This window comes from Lepus europaeus, chromosome 7 (assembly GCF_033115175.1).
Source record: "Lepus europaeus isolate LE1 chromosome 7, mLepTim1.pri, whole genome shotgun sequence".
Lineage (NCBI taxonomy): Eukaryota > Metazoa > Chordata > Mammalia > Lagomorpha > Leporidae > Lepus > Lepus europaeus.
Genome location: NC_084833.1, coordinates 12,807,549 through 12,830,985, shown reverse-complemented (window position 1 = coordinate 12,830,985; position 23,437 = coordinate 12,807,549). Strand labels below are relative to the sequence as shown.

General features: G+C 41.8%; 1 protein-coding gene across 1 annotated transcript; it reads right to left on the bottom strand.

The window, feature by feature from the left end:
* Nucleotides 1-1,120: 1,120 nt before the first annotated feature.
* Nucleotides 1,121-20,132, bottom strand: LOC133763002 (glycine N-acyltransferase-like). The gene is made up of 6 exons (XM_062196093.1): nucleotides 19,975-20,132; nucleotides 14,548-14,643; nucleotides 8,841-8,948; nucleotides 4,161-4,287; nucleotides 2,050-2,221; nucleotides 1,121-1,620 (listed from the first exon to the last, which is right to left on the bottom strand). The coding sequence occupies exons 2-6, from the start codon at nucleotides 14,623-14,625 to the stop codon at nucleotides 1,218-1,220; spliced, it is 888 nt and encodes a 295-aa protein (XP_062052077.1). The 5' UTR covers nucleotides 14,626-14,643; nucleotides 19,975-20,132; the 3' UTR covers nucleotides 1,121-1,217.
* Nucleotides 20,133-23,437: the final 3,305 nt, after the last annotated feature.

Below are 23,437 nucleotides of genomic sequence, written 5' to 3'. Positions count from 1 at the left end.
GGAATTCTGATCTAAACTGAGCCTCCAATATTTTGAGTGTCCAAGAAATTAAATGTCAGCAATTATTGTTTGTAGTGGTGGTGTATGTGTGGAGGGGATGGTTCATCTCCAATTCTAGTTTCAGGTGGGCCAGAAGGAAACAGACTTAGATTTAAAGTGATCACTTTCATTTAAAAACTCTCTTTGTTGGTGGCAAGTGCTATTTCTTTTGAAGTGCTGTGTCAGGTAACACTCCTGGCTAACCTATCTCAAACTAAAAGAATGCCTGTTCTGAAATTCCAAACACCAGTTGACTATCTCATGAGCCAACTATCAACATTATAATGAGCTCAGTATCTTAAAGCAATGTGCCCAAGGTCAAGTGTAGTATTAGGTATCCATGGCATATCCCCCTCTTCCTCAAATCCTACCTCATCTCAGTATAAGTCCACCACCCTGAGTCTGAGCACTCCCACTTTCCCCCTACATACTTTCATCCCATGTTCTTTCCATAATGAGCCACTTAACTTAAACTTATACAAACAAAGCAAAACAAAACAAAACTCCTCTATTTTTTGGTTTTTGTGATGGGTTTAGGAATCTTAGAGTTTAAAAGCAGTATTGGATCATTTTCCTTGGAATGAGAGGTGGAGAGGACAGACTAATGGAAGTTAGTATTTTTCTTAATAACTTTCTTTGCTATTTCACATATATTGTGTTTAATCTAATATCACTTATAATTTGTGCATAGTACGTTTAATGTATCTATAACAAAACAATTATAATAGAAGACACACTCTAAAGTCCTGTGTGTACTACAGACTTCCTGATAACTAAGGGAGAGGTCATAGGAAGAAAGGGGAGAAAGTCACAATGTCCAGAATGTATCACCTCCCCTGCCCCAGCAAGAGACTGTCCCAACCCAACCTGTGCACTCAGAGTCCCAGGAGAAGCATTTTGGAGCAATATGTATCTGATAAATGAGTATCCCAAAGATTCAGGAAGTGTGAGAAACTAAAGTCCCTGGATCCAACCCAGGAGGACCTGGGCCTGCTTTACATCAAGAAATCTAAGGGAAGTCCATGGCAGTCCTGTTGACAATTCATACCTTTTCATGAGAACCCAAACAGCACTCACTCCATTTACTGATTGCTATGATTTATTTATTCTTTTCACTGCCTATCCACTCTTCCAGTTGAATGTTTAGAACTACCCAAATCTTGAATTCAGGGCTGACTTCACACAGGCATGCAGATCCACTGGTTCCAGTCACAGGGCATTTGGAGATGGTGCAGAGTGTCACTCATTCTTTGCATAGCTATGTTAGTCTTGTCTGTGTGAGAATAGACGGGAAAGCCAAGTTTCTCCATAGTCACCTCCTGAGCATGGACAACATAGGAGACGAGGCCTTGGCACCGGTACTCAGGTAGGGTGCCTGCCATTCGTGTTTCTCCAGTCTGGTCCATCAGGTTCCAGGACACAAGGTTTCCCTCAGGCCCCAGTAGACCACTGGTGGGGAAGGTCCGGATGCAGCGCTCAATGAATCTTTGGCTCCTCTCATTACCACCATAATACCAGAATTTGTTCACCAAGGAAGCATGGGCAACATCCAAGGATAAGGGTTTGAACTTCTCTTGGTTGCTATGGAGAGTCAAGAAAGAAAGCATAACCCATGAGTATGAGGATTTATATTTGTTCTGACCTCTATTATCTTGAGAGACAGAGTACACAGTCAGGAAACAGCAAACACAAAGTCCTCAAGGATGGGTAGGCTTTGAGGATAGAGCAAAGAAAGACTAGTATTGATGGAGGAAGGGGTCAAGAAGAGCCAGAAATGTTGAAATGGCAGACCGAGGCTGGATCTATTCCAGGTGCAATGGGAGATGGTGGTAGTTTTTAAAGCAAGGGATAAGCATGGGTTGAATTACTTTTTTTTTGAAAAAAAAAATTTCTTGACTACTTTTTAGAGCATTGACTGTGAGAGCCAGAAAGAAATCAGGGAGAGAAATTGGGAAGCTACTTTAGCAATGAGAGGTGTGAGTAGTACAGAGTGACTTTTATCAAACTCACATGGCCTTGGGCTTGCCACCACTGGGTGATAAATTCTTTCCTTCTAGCAGGGAAGGAATCAGTTTCTTGATAGTCCCAGATGTCATATACAGAAAGCTTTCTGAACGCTTGATTTTGAAAGATTTAATGGATGAAAGATTTTGTATCACCTCATTCAGGCTGGCCTGTGAGCCTAGAGTGATAAAAGGACATGGGTAATGGTCTACGTACATTCTAGAGAGATGTTTTCCAGAAGAGTAGAAAGCACTGAGATTTAGAATCAGGAAACCTTGGAGCTGGTGCTGTGGTACAGTAAGTTAAGCATCTGCCTATGGGGTTGACATCCCATATGGGCACCAGTTCAAGTCCAGGCTGCTCTACTTCTGATCCAGATCCCTACTGAAGGCCTGGGAAAGCAGTGGAAGATGACCCAAGTGCTTGGAATCCTGCACCCACATAGGAGACCCAGAAGAAGTTCCTGGCTCCTGGCTTTGGATCAGCCCAGCTCTGGGTCGGCTTTTGCAGCCAGTTTGGGAGTGAATCAGCGGACAGAAGACCTCTCTCTCTGTCTTTCCTTCTCTCTGTCTGTAACACTGCCTCTCAAGTAAATAAATAAATATTTAAAAAACAATCAGGAGGCTGGCGCCGCGGCTCACTTGGCTAATCCTCCACCTGTGGCGCCAGTACCCCAGGTTCTAGTCCTGGTTGGGGTGCTGGATTCTATCCTGGTTGCTCCTCTTCCAGTCTAGCTCTCTGCTGTGGCCCGGGAAGGCAGTGGAGGATGGCCCAAGTGCTTGGGCCCTGCACCTGCATGGGAAACCAGGAGGAAGCACCTGGCTCCTGGCTTCAGATTGGCACAGCGCCAGCCAAGGCGGCCATTTGGTGAGTGAACCAACGGAAGGAAGACCTTTCTCTCTGTCTCTCTCTCTCTCACTGTCTAACTCTGCCTGTCAAAAAAATAAATTAAAAAAAAATCAGGAAAACTTTTGCTCTGACATTAGTACTACTAGGGAGTTAAGTTTTGTGCAATTTTTCCTGTTCTGCATAACTGAAAACATGTCCAGAGATGGATTTAGCTATGGTCAAGTTACTAGTGGCAATAGTGAGACTGGAACTGCATGTTCTGGGTTACATAATCATGTCATTTTGATAACCAAAGATGATTTATTTTGTTTTATTTATTTATTTATTTTTGACAGGCAGAGTGGAAGTGAGAGAGACAGAGAGAAAGGTCTTCCTTTTTTCCATTGGTTCACCCCCCTAATGGCCGCTGCAGCCGGCGCACCACGCTGATCCGAAGCCAGGAGCCAGGTGCTTATCCTGGTCTCCCATGTGGGTGCAGGGCCCACGCACTTGGGCCATCCTCCACTGCACTCCCGGGCCACAGCAGAGAGCTGGCCTGGAAGAGGGGCAACCGGGACAGAATCCGGCTCTCCAACTGGGACTAGAACCCGGGGTACCGGCGCTGCAGGCGGAGGATTAGCCAAGTGAGCCGCGGCAAAGCCTAACCTAAATTGTTGGTTCACAGCATCGTGAGGTTTGCCATGAAGTAAAAGTTAACTGACACCTCCTGATATTGTTTTAAGTTCTTCCTAACTCCAAATTTTTAAAAATCTTTTTAGTGTTCCATGCTCTAGGGTCTATTATTATTCTCAGGTCTATATATGAATAACATGATTTCAGAGATGGTAGTTCAACTGGCAAAAATCACAAAAGCAACTGACAGACAGATATTATTCCTGGGAGTCTGATAACAAGAGTGTATGCTCAAAATCACAGTAGTCTTAAGTGACCTTGGAGGTGTTCTAAGGCACAATGAACTCCCCCTATTCTGGTAATGGAAGGTCAGAGATAAACTCTGCTGTGACATCCAATCATCCTAAGGGTCATGGATACAGCTACAAAACATGCATTAAAACCTTGGTAGCAAGAATTATATTGTGGTTGTCTATATATAGTCCATTTTTCCAAAATTTTGATATAGTTCCACTTCTGTGGATAAAGAAACAGCTGAGTTAAAAAGTCAGCCACAGGCTGAGGATCTGGAGCTTGAAGGAAGGAGAGTTGAGTCCTATGGTGACTTGCTTAGCAAACAGAAATAATTCCCCACACATAACATTGCTCTTGCTTACTTTGAATCTGCAGGTGCTGTTTCCAGTTGATGACATCTGGAGAATCAAGGAGTTCTTGACAGTTTTTGGGGTCCCTGGTGTAGATGTGGTATGTATTGGTATAGTGGTCAAGGTCATCTCTCATATTCTGTTATCATTGAGAAAGGGACAATGAGACACATTCCTTATGGTTCATGATTGCAATGCTATTTTTTCAAAATACCACTATACTTCACTATTTTTAAGCAAAAAAGAATAATGTTCTAATTGGGGCATTATAATTATTTCTGACTAAATGAAACCAAGAACAAAGATTAAAATATTCAATTCATGACCTAAAATTCCAGAATAATACTGTTCTCTACCTCTGAATCACATTAAAACTTCAAATTAAACAGACACAATGATTTAGAGAGCATTCTTTTATATCTCCATTCTCCTCAACAAGAAGAGGAAAAGCAACTGACAAATGAAATCTTCCATTGCAAAAAAAACTTTCCTCAGTTACAATATTTGCACATGATGAACATGACCATGTTAAAATGGACATGGTGAGGTGTTGAGTGCAGTGGTTAATACTGCTAGGATGCCTGAGTGCTTGAGGCCCCATTCCTACATTCCCGAATCTGACTTACAGATAATGAGCACCCAGGAAGGCAGTTTGAATGGCTGAAGTGCTTGGATCCCCACCACTCACATAGGGGAACTGGATTAATTTTTGGCTCCCAGTTTATGCATGGCCCAGCCTCAGCTCTTGAGGGTGTTTGGGGAGTGAACAGCAGATGTGGATTCTCTCTCTCTCTCTCTCTCTCTCTCTCTCTCCTACTTCCCTGTATTTCAAATAAATGAATTTTTTAAAAAATTTGAGGGACCAGCATTGTGATTCTAAGGGTTAAGCCACCTCCTGCTACACTGACATCTCATATGGTCACTGAATCAAGTCCTGTCTGCTCTACTTCAGATCCAGCTCCCTGCTAATAGACCTAGGAAAACAGCAGAAGATGGCCTAAATCCTTGGGCCCTCATATGCAAGGGTGAACTGGATGGAGTTCTTGGCTCCTGACTTCAGCTTGTCCCAGCCCTGGCCATTGCAGTCTTTTGGGAATGAACAAACAAATTGAAAATCAATCTCTGTCTGTCTGTCTTTCTCTCTCTTTCAAGTAAGTAAATAATTCTTCAAAAAAATGATAATGATAATGCTGGATTAAAATCTCCATCTCTGTGTAATGAAACCAAAGAGGACAAAAAATAAATTACTTTTTAAAATTACTATGATAAAATAAATTATTATTCAGAAAAACAAACAAAAACAAAAACCCCACATATTCTCAAGATGAAATTATTTGGAACAAGGAGGCAGAAGAAAAGATTGCCACAACTAGTGCAGAATTAGAAAACTGTTTTATAAATACTTGAATATTACACAAAAATGCACATTCAAATCAGCAATATGCTATTGACATATTTTGTGGCTTAGGATCACATAAAAAAATCTATAACAATTGTAAAATATCTAATAATTGTATGGCTGCTCAATTTTTATTATTATTGCAAATTTCTTGATTTTTATATAATGTTTAGTAATTTTAAAATAACTTTATAGTTATACTGGTATTTTTGATACTTTATTAATTTGTATGTACTTTTCAATTTTTAAATTGACTTTTACATTGTATTTACTTATTTGAAAGATAAGAACAGAGAGACAGACAGAAAGGCAGAGTGGCATCTCATATCTGCTGGTTCACTTCCCAAATGCCTGCAATAGCCAAGTCTTGGATAGGCCAAAGCAACAAGCATGGAACTCGATTCCATTCTCCCATCACTCACTGCCTCCCAAGGGTAGTAATTAGCAGAAGCAGAACTGGGACTTGGATCCAGGCACTCCAGTACGGAATGCAACCATCCCAAGCAGTGTCTTGACCACTGTGCCAAACAGCCACCTTTTAACAGACTTATATTCCAATTTTAAATGACAATTGAATTTCAATTACAGCATGATTTTTTGACAGGCAGAGTGGACAGTGAGAGAGAGAGACAGAGAGAAAGGTCTTCCTTTTGCCGTTGGTTCACCCTCCAATGGCCGCCGCGGTTGGCGCACAGCGCTGATCAGATGGCAGGAGCCAGGGGCTTATCCTGGTCTCCCATGGGGTGCAGGGCCCAAGCACTTGGGCCATCCTCCACTGCCTTCCCGGGCCACAGCAGAGAGCTGGCCTGGAAGAGGGGCAACCGGGACAGAATCCGGTGCCCCGACCGGGACTAGAACCTGGTGTGCTGGCGCCGCAAGGCGGAGGATTAGCCTAGTGAGCCGCGGCGCCGGCCCATGATTTTTTTAAAGATTTATTTATTTTACTTGAAAGCCACAGTTACACAGAGAGAGAAGGAGATGCAGATAGAGAGAGGGGTCATCAACCTCTGGTTCACTCCCCAATTAGCCACAATGACTGGAGCTGTGCTGATGCAAAGCCAGAAGCCAGGAGTTTCCTCTGGGTCTCCCACGTGGGTGCAGGGGCCCGAGCACCTGGGCCATCTTCTACTGCTTTCCTAGACCGTAGCAGAGAGCTGGATCAGAAGTGGAGCAGCTGGGACTTGAACTGGTGCCCATAAGGGATGCCAGCTCTGCAGGCAGCGGCTTTACCCACTACACCATAGTGTCAGCCCCACAACATGATATCTTGAAGCATGAGAGTATTTCAAAAAGTTTGTAGAAAATTAAAAGGTATGTTTATTTTGATGCCAAAAAAAAAAAAGAAATTTGGGGACTAGTGTTGTGACACTGTGGATTATGCTGCTGCCAGCGATGCTGCCATCCCATACGGTCTCTGATTCTTGTATCAGCTGCTCCATTTCCAATCCAGCTCCTTGCTAGTGACCTGGGAAAAGTATAGAAGGATGATCCAAGGGCTTGTTCCCCAGGCACCCACATAGGAGTCCTGCATGAAGCTCCTGGCTCCCGGCTTCAGCCTGGCCTAGTCCTGGCCGTTGTGGCCATTTGGTGAGTGAAAATGCAGATGGAAGACTTCTCTCTCACCTATCTCTCCCTCTTTCTGTTACCCTGCCTTTCAAATGAATAAATAAATCTTTTAAAACAAATGAAATCCATATATATGAGGGATCTTCAAAAAATCATGGAAAATGTATTTTACAAAAGAAAAAGCTGGATGAGATCACAAAGACTCAGATGACCTCTATGTTAACATCGCAGTGCTGGCCTCTATAATCAGAGCTTCACACAAACTTGCTGGCACTGATCTAGCAAAGTTTAGCATCCAAATTGCCCACAGGCTAGACAGAGAGGTACCCACCTTTCTCCACTATCATTGACCAATTAAAGGAAGGTCATCAACACTGTAGCCTATCCAGAGGCCCACAGAGGAGCTGACAACTCACTGCTCAAGCCCCAATTTAATCTGGTAAATTCACTGCCTGTAATCCCTTGAGGAGTCAAAAGAGTGACCAGTAGCTTTGTGACTCCTTGCTCTGTGCATTGCAAGTAAACTGCTACTTTCTTCCACCCAAAGAAACACAGTCAAACAAAATTATGCATGGATTTCAAAAATTTTTCAATTCTTTCAAGTATTTTTCCATGAAGCATCCTTGTATATATACATTGTGGAGTGACTAAATGTAGCTAATCAATATTTGCATTACTTCAGATGGATTTTTGTGGTGAGAACACTTTATATACACTCTCAGCAGTTTTCAAAATATGATGTATTATTATAAATCCTAGTAACTATATAGTCAAAAAGATCTCTTGAACTTATTTTTTCCATGTAATGGAAATTTTGTGTCCAACATATTTTACCAACATCTCCCCAAACACCCAAAATATTTTTTTTACATACTACTGCTGGCCATCTCTGTATCTTCTTTGGAAAGCACTTATTTAAGTCCTTTGACATTCTAAAATCAGGCGATTCATTTTCATGCCTTTAGTTGAGTTTCTCATATATTTTTGATATTAGTCTATTATCAGATGCATAATTGGAAATTTATTCCCTCAATCTGTAAATTTCTGTGCTACAAGAGTTACCGTGAGCTTGTAAAGGTTTTTTTCTTCAAGAGTAGTTGTTCAAACAGATATCTCTATGGGAGAACAATTCCCAGAGAATTCTGTTCTGTCATCTTGCTTGGGCCTTCTGCTTTGTTTTTTAATCGTTGAAAATAAACTCATCTTTGAATTGTATTATCTATTTAGCTTCACTAGCTTATAAGTTGTTCTCCAAATTGCATATGGAAATTCTAACAATGTAATTTTAGTCTTTATAGTCATCCTAACTTATTACACACTTTCATATCTTTGTTCTTGCTATTTACTCTAGCTATAATTTCCACTTTTCCTTATCAGCTTGACAAAAATATATTGAACTGCAAAATCCAGTTCCAATGAAATCTCCATCAGGCAGTGTCCCTAACCACATCTTGTAAACTCCACCCCTGAACTGCATAGTTAATCCATCAGCTTTTACTTGGACTAGTTCTGAACCTCATGTGTGTGTCCTCGTATACTTGTGACCAAGTTTAATTTATCTGTCTTTCTTTTCCTTCAGTCTGTGAGCTTCTTGAAGACAAACACTTATTCACCATCACTTTGATTCATTTCATGATCTATGGGGTTTACCACATTGCCTGGTGCATGGTAGGCACACAGCCAATATGAACATAGGAGTTTCTCTGTATCTCCAACTAACAACTTACCTCCTCCTGAGGACGGACAACCACTGTATTAAAATCAGGCCACTTGTCCACCAGGGCCTTAAGGTTGAATGGGTTTCCATGATTTATGTGGAAGACAGTCCCAAAAACCTGCAAAATCCCAAGATAGGAAGGTCAGCTTTTTGGAAAGGGAGAGACAAATGCCTTATTCATCAGGACAAATATTATTTCTGTAAAATTATGACAAGATTTTAAATTATCTTTTTTGCAGATTCTCTTCTAGTCATGCACATACACAAACAATATACTCAGCTTTCCTCAAGTTATTATCATTGTCATGAATCCTTCACTTTGTGATATTAACCTCACTTTTCCCAAGAAAAAAGTAGTCTTTATGTGCATGTATATAATATCTATATATGAAGTGCAAGTGGGAAAATGTCAAAAATTACATCTTAAAAATTAAAACATTTTTCTAGAAATGTAAGCATAAAGATGTTCAATTTTTAAAAAAGATTTATTTATATATTTGAAAGGCAGAGTTACAGAGAGGCAGAGGCAGAGAGAGAGTGAGAGAGGTCTTCCATCTGCTGATTCACTCCCGAGATGACCATAATGGCCGGAGCTGCGCAGATCCGAAGCCAGGAGCCAGGAGCTTCTTCTGGGTCTCCCATGTGAGTGCAGGGGCCCAATGACTTGGGCCATCTTCTGCTGCTTTCCCAGGCCATAGCAAAGAGCTGGCTTGGAAGCAGAGCATCTGGGATACCATCCGGCACCCATATGGGATGCCGGCACTACAGGCTTTACCCTCTCCACCACAGCGCCAGCCCCTTAATTTTTTTTTTTTTTTTTTTGACAGGCAGTGTTAGACAGTGAGAGAGAGAGAGACAGAGAGAAAGATCTTCCTTTTCCGTTGGTTCACACCCCCTGCCCCCAAATGGCCACTATGGCCGGTGCGCTGCGCCAATCCAAAGTTAGGAGCCAGGTGCTTCCTCCCGGTCTCCCATGCGGGTTCAGGGACCCAAGCACTTGGGCCATCCTCCACTTCCTTCCTGGGCCACAGCAGAGAGCTGGACTGGAAGAGGAGCAACCGGTACAGAATCTGGCACCCCAACAGAAACTAGAACCCGGTGTGCCGGTGCCACAGGCGGAGTGAGCCGGCAGTCCCCTTAATTATTTTTAATAGCTGAGTAATATTCCATTAGATTAATGAATCACAGGAAACATATTAATTTACTAGTTTATGATCCTTTCAGTTTGGTAATCTTCCACAAATAATTCTTCCTAAAATATGCCTACAAGTTGACATGAATGTGAAACTGTTTTGAAGGATGTTCAGAAAGGAAATTACTGTGTATGTTCAAACCTCTTTAACATAAATTCCCACTCTACCCTGTTGGGCATTGCCTAAAATCTCCATTACAACATGGCGCCTGGCGGATGTTCGAGGGGTGTGTCTGTGGCTGCTGCGGTTAAGCTACGTAAGATCAGACCACCGGCAGGGATAGGTCCACTTTAGTTCCGGACACGTGGACAGTGCATGATCCCTATACTTTGCTTAAGATGCCCCTGTGCGTGATCCACCCACGCCTGCATGACCTTTTCACTGATTGGCTCCCCTACTGCCCACGTCTTTTGTAAGCTTTATAAACCTGCATACTTCTTCAATAAAGCTGTTCCTGCTTCGACAGAACTCACAGGTGCTTGTGGTGTGTTCATCACCCGTCGACCTTACCTCTCCCATTCACCTTGTTGGGGAGTGTCTGTTCTGGCCCCTGCTGGTCAGGGGCCAGCCTAGGGCTTGAGACCCTGACACTACCCTTTGGAGAATTTAAAGAAGTTTGACAAACCAAAAGTGCCTATTGCCTAGGGCTCAAGAGAATGTGCTTTGGAGTACCATAGTCTGTACAAAGCCCTGGATCCCCATATCTGCCATGTTGGACAAGCTGGTGAAAAACAGGGGTGGAAGGGAGAAGGTGAGGATCTAAGAAAGAAAACCTGTTGACAAGAGATAGTCTTATGATTTTGGAGTAGGTAATGTAGTAGTAGATATGCCCATAGACCTTATGACACTTGTGACCATGAAGCCTCAAAAGATACTGACTGGGAAATACAATGACCAGAAATCAAAACAATGGCACATACATACAAATGATGATCAAACACTCTACCAGTATCCTTCTCTCCTGCATCCTCTAACCCTACATGAACAATTGATGTTAGATGGGGGGAAGAGAAAAGAATAAAATCTTTTTAAGTTGACTGACTTTAACAATTTATTCTGTGTTCAGTCATCAGTGGAGGTTGGATACAGTTTCAGTACAGACTGGGAAAAATATAGAATCTGTCTTTTCACAAATCTGTCTTGGGAGTGTCTATAAAATGTATTTACACTATTATATCATCAAAATATGAAAATATGGGGCCTTCACTGTGTCATAGTGGGTAAAGCCACCTCCTGTGGTGCCAACATCCCATATGGGCACCAGTTCAATTCCTGACTGCTCCACTTCGATCCAGCTCTCTGCCAATGTGTCTGGGAAAGCAGTGGAGGAAAGCTCAAGTCCTTGGGCCTCTGCACCTACGTGGGAGATGTGGAAGAAGACCCTGGATCCTGGCTTCAGAGAGGCCCAGCTCCAGCCATTGCAGCCATTTGGGGAGTGAACCAGTGGAAGATTCTCTGTCTGTCTGTCTGTCTCTCTCTCTCTCTCTCTCTCTCTCTGACTCTCCCTCTGACTCTCTATAACTCTGCCTTTCAAATAAATCTTTAATGAATGTGAAAATATATGAAACTATTATTCTTTCTTGTCGTGGCCTAATTACTTAAAACTCTGTTACTCCTGTTGAACTCAGAACATACCAAACAGAAATAAAAGTCAACTACTGTACATTGAACCAACTGAAGTTGATACCGGCAATTAACTGTATTTAAAATCTAATGTTTAGTTAGAACGGTTGGTGAACATTTTCTCAACTGGTCCTCAAGTAAGTGTTCAGTAACAGTGAGTTCCAGCTTATACATCCATTAAAATTACCTGGCTACAATTATTCTAGATTTCTATCAGAGGAAAATATGGATCTTACTGCATAACCAGAGAAGAGAGTCTATTCCTTTTTGAAAGCTGAGAAGCCAAGAGTGCTGCTTTACTTCTACACCGAAAGGCTCCAAGAAAGGACCATTTGGAAATACCAAAAGTTTTATTTAAATGTTCAAATCCACTGAACACAAGGAATAAAGGGAATTTTTAATCACAAAATTCTTCACAAATATAGGAAAATTTTAAGCATGAAGAACTTTTAAAAAGAGTCACCACAGTGGGGCTGGTGCTGTGGTGCCGTGGGTTAAAGCCCCAGCCTGCAGTGCCAGCATCCCATATGAGTGCAGGTTCGAGTCCCAGCTGCTCTTCTTCAGACCCAGCTCTCTGCTATGGCCTGGGAAAGCAGTAGAAGATGGCCCAAGTCCCTGGGCCCCTGCACTGGCATGGGAGACCTGGAAGAAGCTCCTGGCTTCGGATCGGCTCAGCTCTGGCCGTTGCGGTCATTTGGGGAGTGAACCAGCGTAATGAAAGACCTCTCTCTCTCTGGCTCTACCTTTCTCTGTAACTCTTTCAAATGAATAAAATAATTCCTTAAAAAAAAAATAAAAAGGAGTCACCACAAGGGTATCTCAGACAAGTTTCCAGACAGTGTCTTACTGAAAGAACCACAAAAAAGGCCGGCGCCGCGGCTCAGTAGGCTAATCCTCCGCCTTGCGGCGCCGGCACACCGGGTTCTAGTCCCGGTCGGGGCACCGATCCTGTCCCGGTTGCCCCTCTTCCAGGCCAGCTCTCTGCTGTGGCCAGGGAGTGCAGTGGAGGATGGCCCAAGTGCTTGGGCCCTGCACCCCATGGGAGCCCAGGAGAAGCACCTGGCTCCTGACATCGGAGCAGCGCGGTGCGCCGGCCGCAGCGCGCCTACCGCGGCGGCCATTGGAGGGTGAACCAACAGCAAAAGGAAGACCTTTCTCTCTGTCTCTCTCTCACTGTCCACTCTGCCTGTCAAAAAAAAAAAAAATAAATAAAGAACCCTTTTAGGCAGGCTGCCTGCATGTTGAGGCATGTCCAGTGAAGTATTAGGTACTATTTATTAATGTTACTTGGCTGGCGCTGAGGCTCACTAGGCTAATCCTCCGCCAGCGGTGCCGGCACCCTGGATTCTAGTCCCTGTTGGGGCACTGGATTCTGTCCCAGTTGCTCCTCTTCCAGTCCAGCTCTCTGCTGTGGCCCGGGAAGGCAGTGGAGGATGGCCCAAGTGCTTGGGCCCTGCACCCGCATGGGAGACCAGAGAAGCACCTGGCTCCTGGCTTCGGATCAGCACAGCGCGCCAGCCATAGCCGCCATCTGGGGGGTGAACCAACGGAAGGAAGACCTTTCTCTCTGTCTCTCTCTCTCTCACTGTCTAATTCTGCCTGTCAGAAAAAATGTTACTGGGATTTATCAAAGTGACTAATTTTAATTTTATCTTTCTTATTTTAATATTAGATTAGTTGATTTTAAGTACTTTTGTTTTGGTAGTGATTAAAGATTATGGTCAATTGTCTCAATTCTAATAAATAAAAATGAAGCCACATGATCTACAAACAACAGAATGCTAATATTCTTACCCTTTATACAGAATCAAGGAAAAACAATCTGTTGTGGTGGAGCAGAGTTGTGGTACAGCGGGACAAGCACAGCTTGCAATGCTTGCATCCTTCAGTGTAACTCAGATTCAACTTCCGGCTGCTCTGCTTCCAATCTACCTCCCTGCAAATACCCCTGTGAAAGCAGCAGGTGGTGGCCTAGTGGTTGGACTCCTGCCATCCATTTAGAAGACCTGGAGAGAGCTCCAATCTCCTGGCATTGTTGCTGCCATTCAGAAAATGAGCCAGCCCATAGAAGGGGTGTGTGTATGTGTGTGTGTGTGTGTGTGTCGCCCTCACTGTCATTCTGCTTTTTAAATAAAGAAATAAATCTTTTTAAAAACTCTGTTACGAGTGAGGAAACTAAATGTACTAATCAAGTGTATGAATTTTATAGAAAGAAAAATAAAACAATACAAATCTAGAAAAGATTGTTCATCAGAGAGGACCACATTCTTTTCATTATTAAAGAAAAAATATAAACAAGATCTGAATCTAGAGCTGCTTTGGCTAGTTCTGGGTTTAAGCATTCATATGTGTATGTTTTATTTAATCCTGAGAGTTTAGTTATTCTAGGTCAAGGAAGATATTAGAGTTATCCCTGAATAGCTGATATTTATTAGGTTCAGAGCAATTGGGAAGTAGAAATTGATCTGCTGCTAATTTCAAAGGTTTGTGACAGTAAAGCTCTCACCTGGAAAATGTTCTTTTAGAGTGAACAAATAAACATTAATATGTAGTCTTAGCCAAATTTGGAGGGGAAATCTGGGAAAATTTTAAGTGCTACCCTCAAACGCTTTTTGGAAAGGAGCAAGGGACTAATTTTTGCAGTCAGAACAAAGACAGCGTTTGGACAAATATTATTTGTCTAATTGTAAATAGATATTTATGGGAGAGTAGACAAACCTATTAATCTAGTCATGTGAGTGATAAGGACATGATAGCAAATATTTTGCAGGGACAGAATGAAAACAAATTGAGAGAAAACATGAAGCAGCACGTGGTCTAAAATAAATATTGCAAGAATGTTCGTCTCCTTTCCTCCAGTTTCAGAGCATGTTTCTCTTCCTTACTCTCCTCAGAAGTCACCTTTAAGGATTCCGGGAGGCTCTTCCTCAAGGAGTTCTCCAGCATCTGCAGCATCTGTGCGCCTTGTAGTAAGAACATTGCTCAGGAGGCCTCCACCTGGAGAGACAGCCCAGGGACACCCAGGAATGAGAGGAGTTGCAGGAGATTCAGACAAAAGAATAGCAAGTTCTGCGCTAATATGCAGGACAGGCATCAGTGTCTCTCCACTGAAGTCCTCACAACTCCAAGGGAAAACAAGACTGACAAAAGGACAGGAGTCTTTTTCTGAGTTTTTTGTTTGTTTGTTTGTTCTCTTTATTATCTTTTGATGAAATAAGCCATTAGTTGCACTTTAGGTGAACAAGCACATTTAAAAATAAATATAACATTTTAAAATTTCAGTTGCTATCAGTAATTCTTGTGGGTCTCCTAGTAACAGGCCGTGTAATCTTGGAGAAATTACTTAGGTTCATTGTGCCTGAATTTCCTCAAATGTAGATGAGCTAACGATACGGTTTAAGTCACAGCAATTTTTTTAGGATTAAATAAGTAAATACCTACAGTGTGCATTGAAGAGTCCTGGTCATATGTATGTTATTTATTTATTTCTCATGTTCCTACCACCTCTTCCCTCTTCCCTACATGAATGACAGTGCTGTGTAGCACATGATGTTTTTATCTACTGTTTTTAACACGGGGCATTTTGACAAGGTCTAAAAATAAACAGTTGGCTTTTAAAGAGTCTCATTGCCACATCATATTCAAGGCTGATACTGTCACCCTATGACTGACCTCACTCAAGTTTTAGTTTAACTCCATCTGTAATCCTTACCTTTGGATCTGTGATACACATTGTAGAAATGACTAGGTAACAAAAAACACCATTTTTACATATTTGACTTTGCATCAAATTGAGATTACTTAAGCATTCCTTAATATCCCAACTACACGCAAAAGGAAGAAAAGAGGATGTGTCACTGAATTTGTTTTCAAACTGTGACATTTGGAGTAGAGAAAAGTAACTTCTAAGTAAAGGCACCAAGGAAGTGCTCTTTGAGGATATTGCATTAAACTGTCTGTGTGTGAGCTGTCACACTACAGACCAGAACTGGGTACCACATGATGTCAGAAAAGAAAGGAGACTTCCACTTTTCACCAGGGTAGACCTGCATTTATCTTCACACCTGCAACAATGGCAATTTTTACATAATGAATATCAGATCACACAGCTATGATCCACAAGAAAAGAGAGACAAATAAGATGGGTCCTAGGATTGCATCAGATTATTATCAAAGGGACTTTCCAAGATACAGTTCAGGAACATGGAGTCTAAGAGAGCATAGTGCCTCACTGACTTGAGCATACAGAGACTGGAGGAGGTCTAGGTGGAACTTCAGAAAGAGCGGTAAGTCAGAGTCAGTGAGAGAGAGAGGGCGAGAGAGAGAGAGAGAGAGAGAGAGAGAGAATGTAGAAGAGAGAGAGGAAATGGCTAATGGAGAGTGAGGGGGAGGGGAAGAGGGAAAAGTGAAAGGGAAAGAAGGAGGAGGAGGAGAAGCAGGCGGAGAATTTCTGAAGATTTGAAAGTGTCCCCTAGAGTCTTTGGTTACTTACTGATCTGAGTATGTACAAAAAGAAACTGCCTTAGCCTGAGAAAGAACCACTGGAAAAAAACAAGGAAAAAAACTTCCTACAGCTCACATGGGCTGAGAACAGTTTATGTTCTCACAGCCTGGAGCAGAAAGATAGCGTAATACAAGAGCAGGCTTTGTCTATTCTAGATCCAACCTAACAACTAATTAAAAGCAAGCCTTGAAATGATTCAACAGATTCTGACACCTTAACTGCATGTGAGAACAAAATACAACATGATAAGTAAGTGCTACAAAATCTATAAGCCAACAATGAGTAAGTCATATTGTCCAACATCCAACAAAAATGTTACGCATAAAAAAAAAGTTTGAAACCTTAATCCAAAGTCAGTAGGCAAAATATGGAAAGCATAGACTGAAAAAAGATGCTTGTAGTTGTGTTCAAAATGTTTTTTATATTACAGCAGTGCCTAACCAAAAGATCCTGTTCCCCATCATCTTGCAAATGAAATTTTTTATTATCCAAAAAATAAAAATTATGATAAAACGAACAAACTCAGAGATGTTGGAACTAGCAAACAAGCATATTGACTGCCTGTAATAATTTTTCTCCTCATGATTAGGACACAGAACACATGCTAATGTTGAGAAAACAATGGAAAGTAATAAATGACCAAGATGAAACTGACAGAAATGGAAAATAAAACATCTAATCAGTGAGAATACATCCAGGAAAAATATATGAGATGTGATTAACAGCAGATTACATGTTATGGAAGACAAGAGCAGTGAAGCTAAAGACACAGCATTTAAAAGTTTTCATAATGATACCCAGCGGGGGAAGAATCATTACAGATCTGTTCATTCAAATAAGTCACAAAACACCTCAGGTTTTACCTGTAGAGTGACAAAGTGATTACAAAATTTATGTGATAGTTAGGACTTACTAGAAAGCTACAGTAATCAAGATGGAGTGGTATTGGCATTTGTACAAATACATGAAAACCAATGGAGGTAATAGAAAGCCAAAGAATTGGTTTCCCACGAAGATGTCTTAGATAATTCAATGGGAGATAGACTAAAAGTTGTGTGAAAAAATGGTATTGATTTTTATTTTTAAGCAGTCAAGATGACTTGTTGGTAGACTCAAGGAATTGCAAATTAGAAGAAATTCACAGATTGTGTTCATTTGCCTCTCATCTGCTTTCTGTTTCCCAAGTCACTTTTCCAAAATAACTCTGTATTCCATTTTAGGTCCTTTTTGAACCTGAGTAAATAAAAACAATAGCATTTAAAGCATAGTATTTTTTTAAAAAAGATTTATTTATTTATTTGAAAGAGTTGCAGAGAGAGAGAGAGAGAGAGAGAGGTCTTCCATCTGCTGGTTCACTCCCCAAATGGCTGCAATGACCAGAGCTGTGCCAATCCAAAGCCAGGGGCTAGGAGCTTCTTCTGGGTGCAGGGGCCCAAGGACTTGGGCCATCTTCCACTGCTTTCCCAGGCTATAATAGAGAGTTGAATTGGAAGTGGAGCAGCCGAGACTCGAACTGGCGCCCTATGGGATGCCAGCACTGCAGGCGGCAGCTTCACCCCCTACACCACAGCATCAGCCCCTGATCTGCTTTCTAAGTACAGATTCCACTCATCTTTCAAAGTCTATCTTTAAGGGTCTGCCATCTTTAGTGACTTCTGTTATCTTTAATTTCTGGCAGAATAAATAAAACCTTTTTGTATGTTTCCATAAGTGTTTACTCATGTCTCAATTACAAAAATTGTTACATTGGGTTAATGTTTTCTTTTTTTTACTTGACAAAATACCTATTGCATGCATGCGCAACATGTTTTTAAATTGGCTTATAGCTTTCTTTTATAGACTGATTTTCTCTGAGTCAGTCAAGCGACCCATTTTATTTATTCACCTATTATTAATGCTTATCACAGTATTTGGCACATATCAGGTGCTCAATAAGTGTGTGATGAATGATTGAACATATGAAATGCCTGCATTAATTTGTGTGTCTAATTACTCCACTTTCCAAAGGTATAAACATGTTAATTGATTCTTTCAAATTACAAATATGTATTAAGTATATAATATATATGATAAAGGGTTTTCAGCTGCTTTATTCTGTCTTGTATCTAAGGGTCTTAGAATGGTAAAAGTATAATATTCTGGAAGACTAATATTATCTTTTATCTAGAAATAGCACACAAGGAAGTTACATGAATATAAAATGCAATATAGAGGGCCGGCACCGCGGCTCTGCCTGCGACGCTGGCATACCAGGTTCTAGTCCCGGTTGGGGCACCAGATTCTGTCCCGGTTGCTCCTCTTCCAGTCCAGCTCTCTGCTGTGGCCCAGGAAGGCAGTGGAGGATGGCCCACGTGCTTGGGCCCTGCACCCACATGGGAGACCAGAAGGAAGCACCTGGCTCCTGGGCTGGCCGTAGCGGCCATTTGGGGGGGTGACCCAACAGAAGGAAGACCTTTCTCTGTCTCTCTCACTGTCTAATTCTGCCTGTAAAAAAAAAAAAAAAAAAAGATGCAATATAGAGTTTCACGTCAAATTTGTGGGGTATAATAATACTGTACTTCCTGATATGTTGAGTTTGGAACCACCCCTGAGGATCTACACAGAAACTGACAACCAAGCATGACATCCAATAAATAATGTACACTAAAATGCACTAATACTGAGAGATCCCAGAAAATCCCAAACACTCACTGTACCTGGCAGTGTTGGGCAATGGGCAATGTCCTTGTGTGTGAACTTCAGAATCTTTGAACTTGACATTTCAGAAGTGGAAATTAATCCAAAGAAAACAATTAGAAGGAAGAAACAGCTCTCAAAAGAATTCTTTAAAACCACACAAACATAAGCAAGCACTGAACAAACTCTCAGTGTCCAGCAACAGAGGGAAGTAATGTAAAATATGACCAAAATATGACCCAGCAGTGTGATAAAACTCTAAGGCATTAACAAAATACATAACAAATGTAGACATATGGGAGGGTGTTCAAATAGAATGAGAAATTTAGAATATACAACAGCTCATATGCAATGAATATAACCAAAAATTTAAGACAGAACACCAAAATAAAAGACTTTGTATTAGTTGCATTAAAAGCAAAAATCTTTAAAATTTGTTCTCCAAATGATTTAAATAAATAGCAAATCTGATCTGTATTCCCATCCTTATTAACCTGCTTAATCTCTGACTTTGAGTGCAGCGAGCTTCTTATCAGCCATGCAAGGAAAACACTCCACTCCCTGGCTGATGACATGAACAAGGTTAAATACAGTAACGCTTGCAGTGTCTCTATGGAATAAGTGTTCTATTCAGAACCCACTTCCAGAAGGGAAACCAAATTGCCTCTGGTTCATTTACTACATTAGGGCAAAAGCCTCTAAGAATTTTTCATGATACTTGACAAAATGCCCTTTACAGAGTAGATATCAGATATATGCTTCTTATGTTGAAATTACTCCTCTCCTTGGACATACTTGCCTGCATATATTCTAAGCATAACCTAACATCAGTATTTTAGTCAGATTTGCTTAAGTGTAGGAGCTGTCACAAAGCAAGGCTTACCTTCTTTATAAATAATTTTGGTTCCTATATTTAGGATATATAGTATATTATGGGGCACATATAGACCATACAAACGTAATCATAGTAAAACAAGTTAACGTGTCCATCATCTCCCAGAGTTACCCGTTTTTTGTTTTGTGGCAAGAATAGTTAAAATCTACCCATGTAGCATGAATCCCATATACAGAACCATTTGTTATTTATAGTACTCATGTTGCACATTATGTCTATAGACTCTATCTACTACTTTGAAATGAGGCCTCACCTTAAAAGCCGTCTTCACGTCACCCTTCACAGGTGTCCCTAGGGACAACTGGCGAGCAGCAGATTCGACTGCAATCTCTCTGATGCAGTCAGCTCAGCGGCCTTGCCTGTCCTGTGATTATGCCTCCTCCGGAAACTGCTGAGCTGAGGCTTGTAATTTGAACCTTGCACTAAACCGGTGAATAATTCTGAGTGCCAGCCCTTGCGGAATCCAACCCCACCCTCGTGGTCTCATGGTAGAGGAGCTGGCTCTGCAAGGCTGCCAGGCTGGCACTGTGCCCTCTGATCTGCTCCTTCTAATATGCTACACTATCATTTGTTCCTATCAGCCCTGCCAGCACTGTGTAAACCAGAGCTATGTGAAACCCATAGGCCAGACACTGAATGGAGCAGCTCATTCTTAAGCATCTGCAGCAGAAGCATAACACTGGGAGAGATGGGTGAAATTTGATGTGCAGAATTCATTCTCACACATATGCAGAAGAGAAAAAGACTTTTTTTTTTTTTAAGATTTTTACTTATTTATTTGACAGGTAGAGTTACAGACAGCGAGAGAGAGATACAGAGAGAAAGGTCTTCCCTCTGTTGGTTCACCCCCCCAAAATGGCCGCTACAGCCGGCGCTGTGCCAATCCGAAGCCAGGAGCCAGGTGCTTCTCCCGGTCTCCCATGTGGATGCAGGGTCCAAGCACTTGGGCCATCCTCCACTGCCCTCCCGGGCCACAGCAGAGAGCTGGACTGGAAGAGGAGCAGTTGGGACTAGAACCCGGCACCCATATGGGATGCCGGCGCCACAGGCAGAGGATTAACCAAGTGAGCCACGGCGCCGGGCCCTGAGAAAAGGACTTGTACAGAACAAATTAAGCTAGTGGGGTCCTCCTTTTTTCGAGTAAGTTGTGTTCTCTCCCTTGCCTCTTTTGAGGCTATATCTAAACATCTCAACAATGATTCAACATAGGAGGTTCTTAGCTGAGCCTCAGTGTGGCTGAGGTAGACAAGAGTTAAGTCCAGACTCTTTGCACTCCAAAGTGACCGCTCCACATTAGCACTTGCTCTACCATCCTCAGAAAACAAAGATGAGCTTCTTGAGAAATATATTTCCAGCTCCACAGTGTGAAGCAATAAAGGATGGGAGTTTGTCATCAGCTAGGCCTCTGTCTTCATCATTTTGTTCCCGTGTTAGCAAACAATTTTGTAATGAAGGGAAGAACAGACACTCTAATCAGAGGATTGGGGAGAAAGAGGAATGGTATCTAGAGAGAAAGTTGAAAGAGCTTTTATGGGGGACCTGTATTGTGGTGTTCAGCTGCTGTCTGCGGCACCAGCAAGCAATATGGGTGCCAGTTCAAGTCCCGGCTGCTCCACTTCCGATCCAGTTCTCTGAAATGGCCTGGGAAAGCAATAGAAGTTGTCCCAAGTGCTTAAGCCCCTGCACCCACGTGGGAGACCTGGAAGAATCTTCTGGCTCTTAGCTTTGGTCTGGTATAGCTCTGCCCATTGCAGTCATTTGGAGAGTGAACCTATGGATGGAAGACCTGTCTCTCTCTCTCTGTCTGTAACTCTGCCTCTCAAATAAGTCAGTCTTTAAAAAAAAGAGCTAATATGTCCCCTCAGTCAATTCAACAACAGAGACCTAGTTAGCTCATATTTTTCTCTGACCTCTCCAGGAGTCCTGTTTCTCCTAGAATATTAATTCTCAATCTTATTTCCTGGAGTTGAAGTCATTTTAATTATCCATTACTCTGCCCCCAGGGCCTAGTCCATTCAGACTGCTCTGTTCTCATAAACAGAGTGGAACATATCTCTGAGAGGTTGGCTGCGGCAAAGAGTAGGATCCTCCTTTACTCCCATTCCAGAAACCAGACCCTACCTTTTTGCATCCTTTAGCTACCATGCTCATTCAGTCACATACCCAACCAATTAAAAGACCAGAACTCACAGACCACTGCTGCCCTTAATTCTGGTCTGGGACTAGTCTTTTAAACTCTTTGGGTTTTTATCTCAGCTATAAAAACTATGTGCTCTTCTAGGTAACACAGTATTTTTCCTGTTCTTTAACTCTGGAGCTCTTATTCTTGCTTTGTTACATAACAGAAATAAATCTCAGTGCTTTGGGATCAGATGTAAGGGGGAGGGTTCAGGAGCACCAGCATCAGTCTTCACTGTAAGTTCTCTAAGGACCAGGTAAGGTGCTGGCAATGGTGATGGAAGAGGCATATCTTACTGGCTCACGGTGAGGATGACAGGCTCAGATTAACAGGGTTAGGTTACTGACAGTACTATTGACTTACTGTGTGACATTGGGCAAATTATTTTATCTTTCCTTGCTTCCATTTCTGAATTGATATCAGGAAATAAATAATAGTAATGCATTGATAATGATAGGAATACTTTTTAAATATTTATTTATTTATCTGAGAGCAGGATTACAGAGAGAGAGAGAGAGAGAGAGAGAGAGAGAGAGAGAGAGGAGAGATCTTTCACACACTGATTCACTTCCCAGTGCTGGGCCAGGCCGAATCCAGTAGCCAAGAGCTTCATCCGAGTCCCTTACGTGATTGGGAATGGTCCAAACACTTGTGCCATCCTCTGCTGCTTCTCCTAGCCCAACAACAGGGAGCTGGATTGGAAGTGGAGCATTTAGGACATTAACCAGTGCCCATATGGGATGCTGGTATTGCAGACAGCAGCTTAACCCACTATACCACTACGCCAGCCCCAGCAATACATTCTGAAAAATGTAATATCAGGCAATTTCATTCATGTGTGAACGTTATAGAATATACTTACATAAACCTAAATGACATAGCCCAAGACCCCTAAGCTATATGATATAGCGTATTGCTCCTAGGCTGTAAACCTGTACAGTGTATTACTATACTGAGTATTGTGGGAAATTGTAACACAATGGTAAATATTTGTGTATCCAAACATATCTAAACATAGAAAAGGATCAGTAAAAACACAGTATAGAAGATCTTTAAATGGCAAAATTGTACAGCCACTTACTATGAAGCAAGCCTGAAGAACCTGAGGCCACTCTGGGTGGGTCAGTGAGTGGTGAGTGAATGTGAATGCCTGAGACATTACTGTACTTGACTGTAATCTTTTGTTGTTGTTGTTGTTGTTTTAAAGCATTTAGTTTTTTCTTTTTTTTTTAACTTTTATTTAATAAATATAAATTTCCAAAGTACAGCTTTTGGATTACAGTGGCTTTTCCCCCACAAAACTTCCCTCCCACCCAAAACCCCCCTATCTCCCGCTCCCTCTCACATTCCATTCACATCAAGATTCATTTTCAATTCTCTTTATATACAGAAGATCAATTTAGTTTATATTAAGTAAAGATTTCAACAGTTTGCACCCACACAGAAACACAAATTGTGAAGTACTGTTTGATTACTAGTTATAGCATTAATTCGCATTGTACAACACATTAAGGACAGAGATCCTACATGGGGAGTA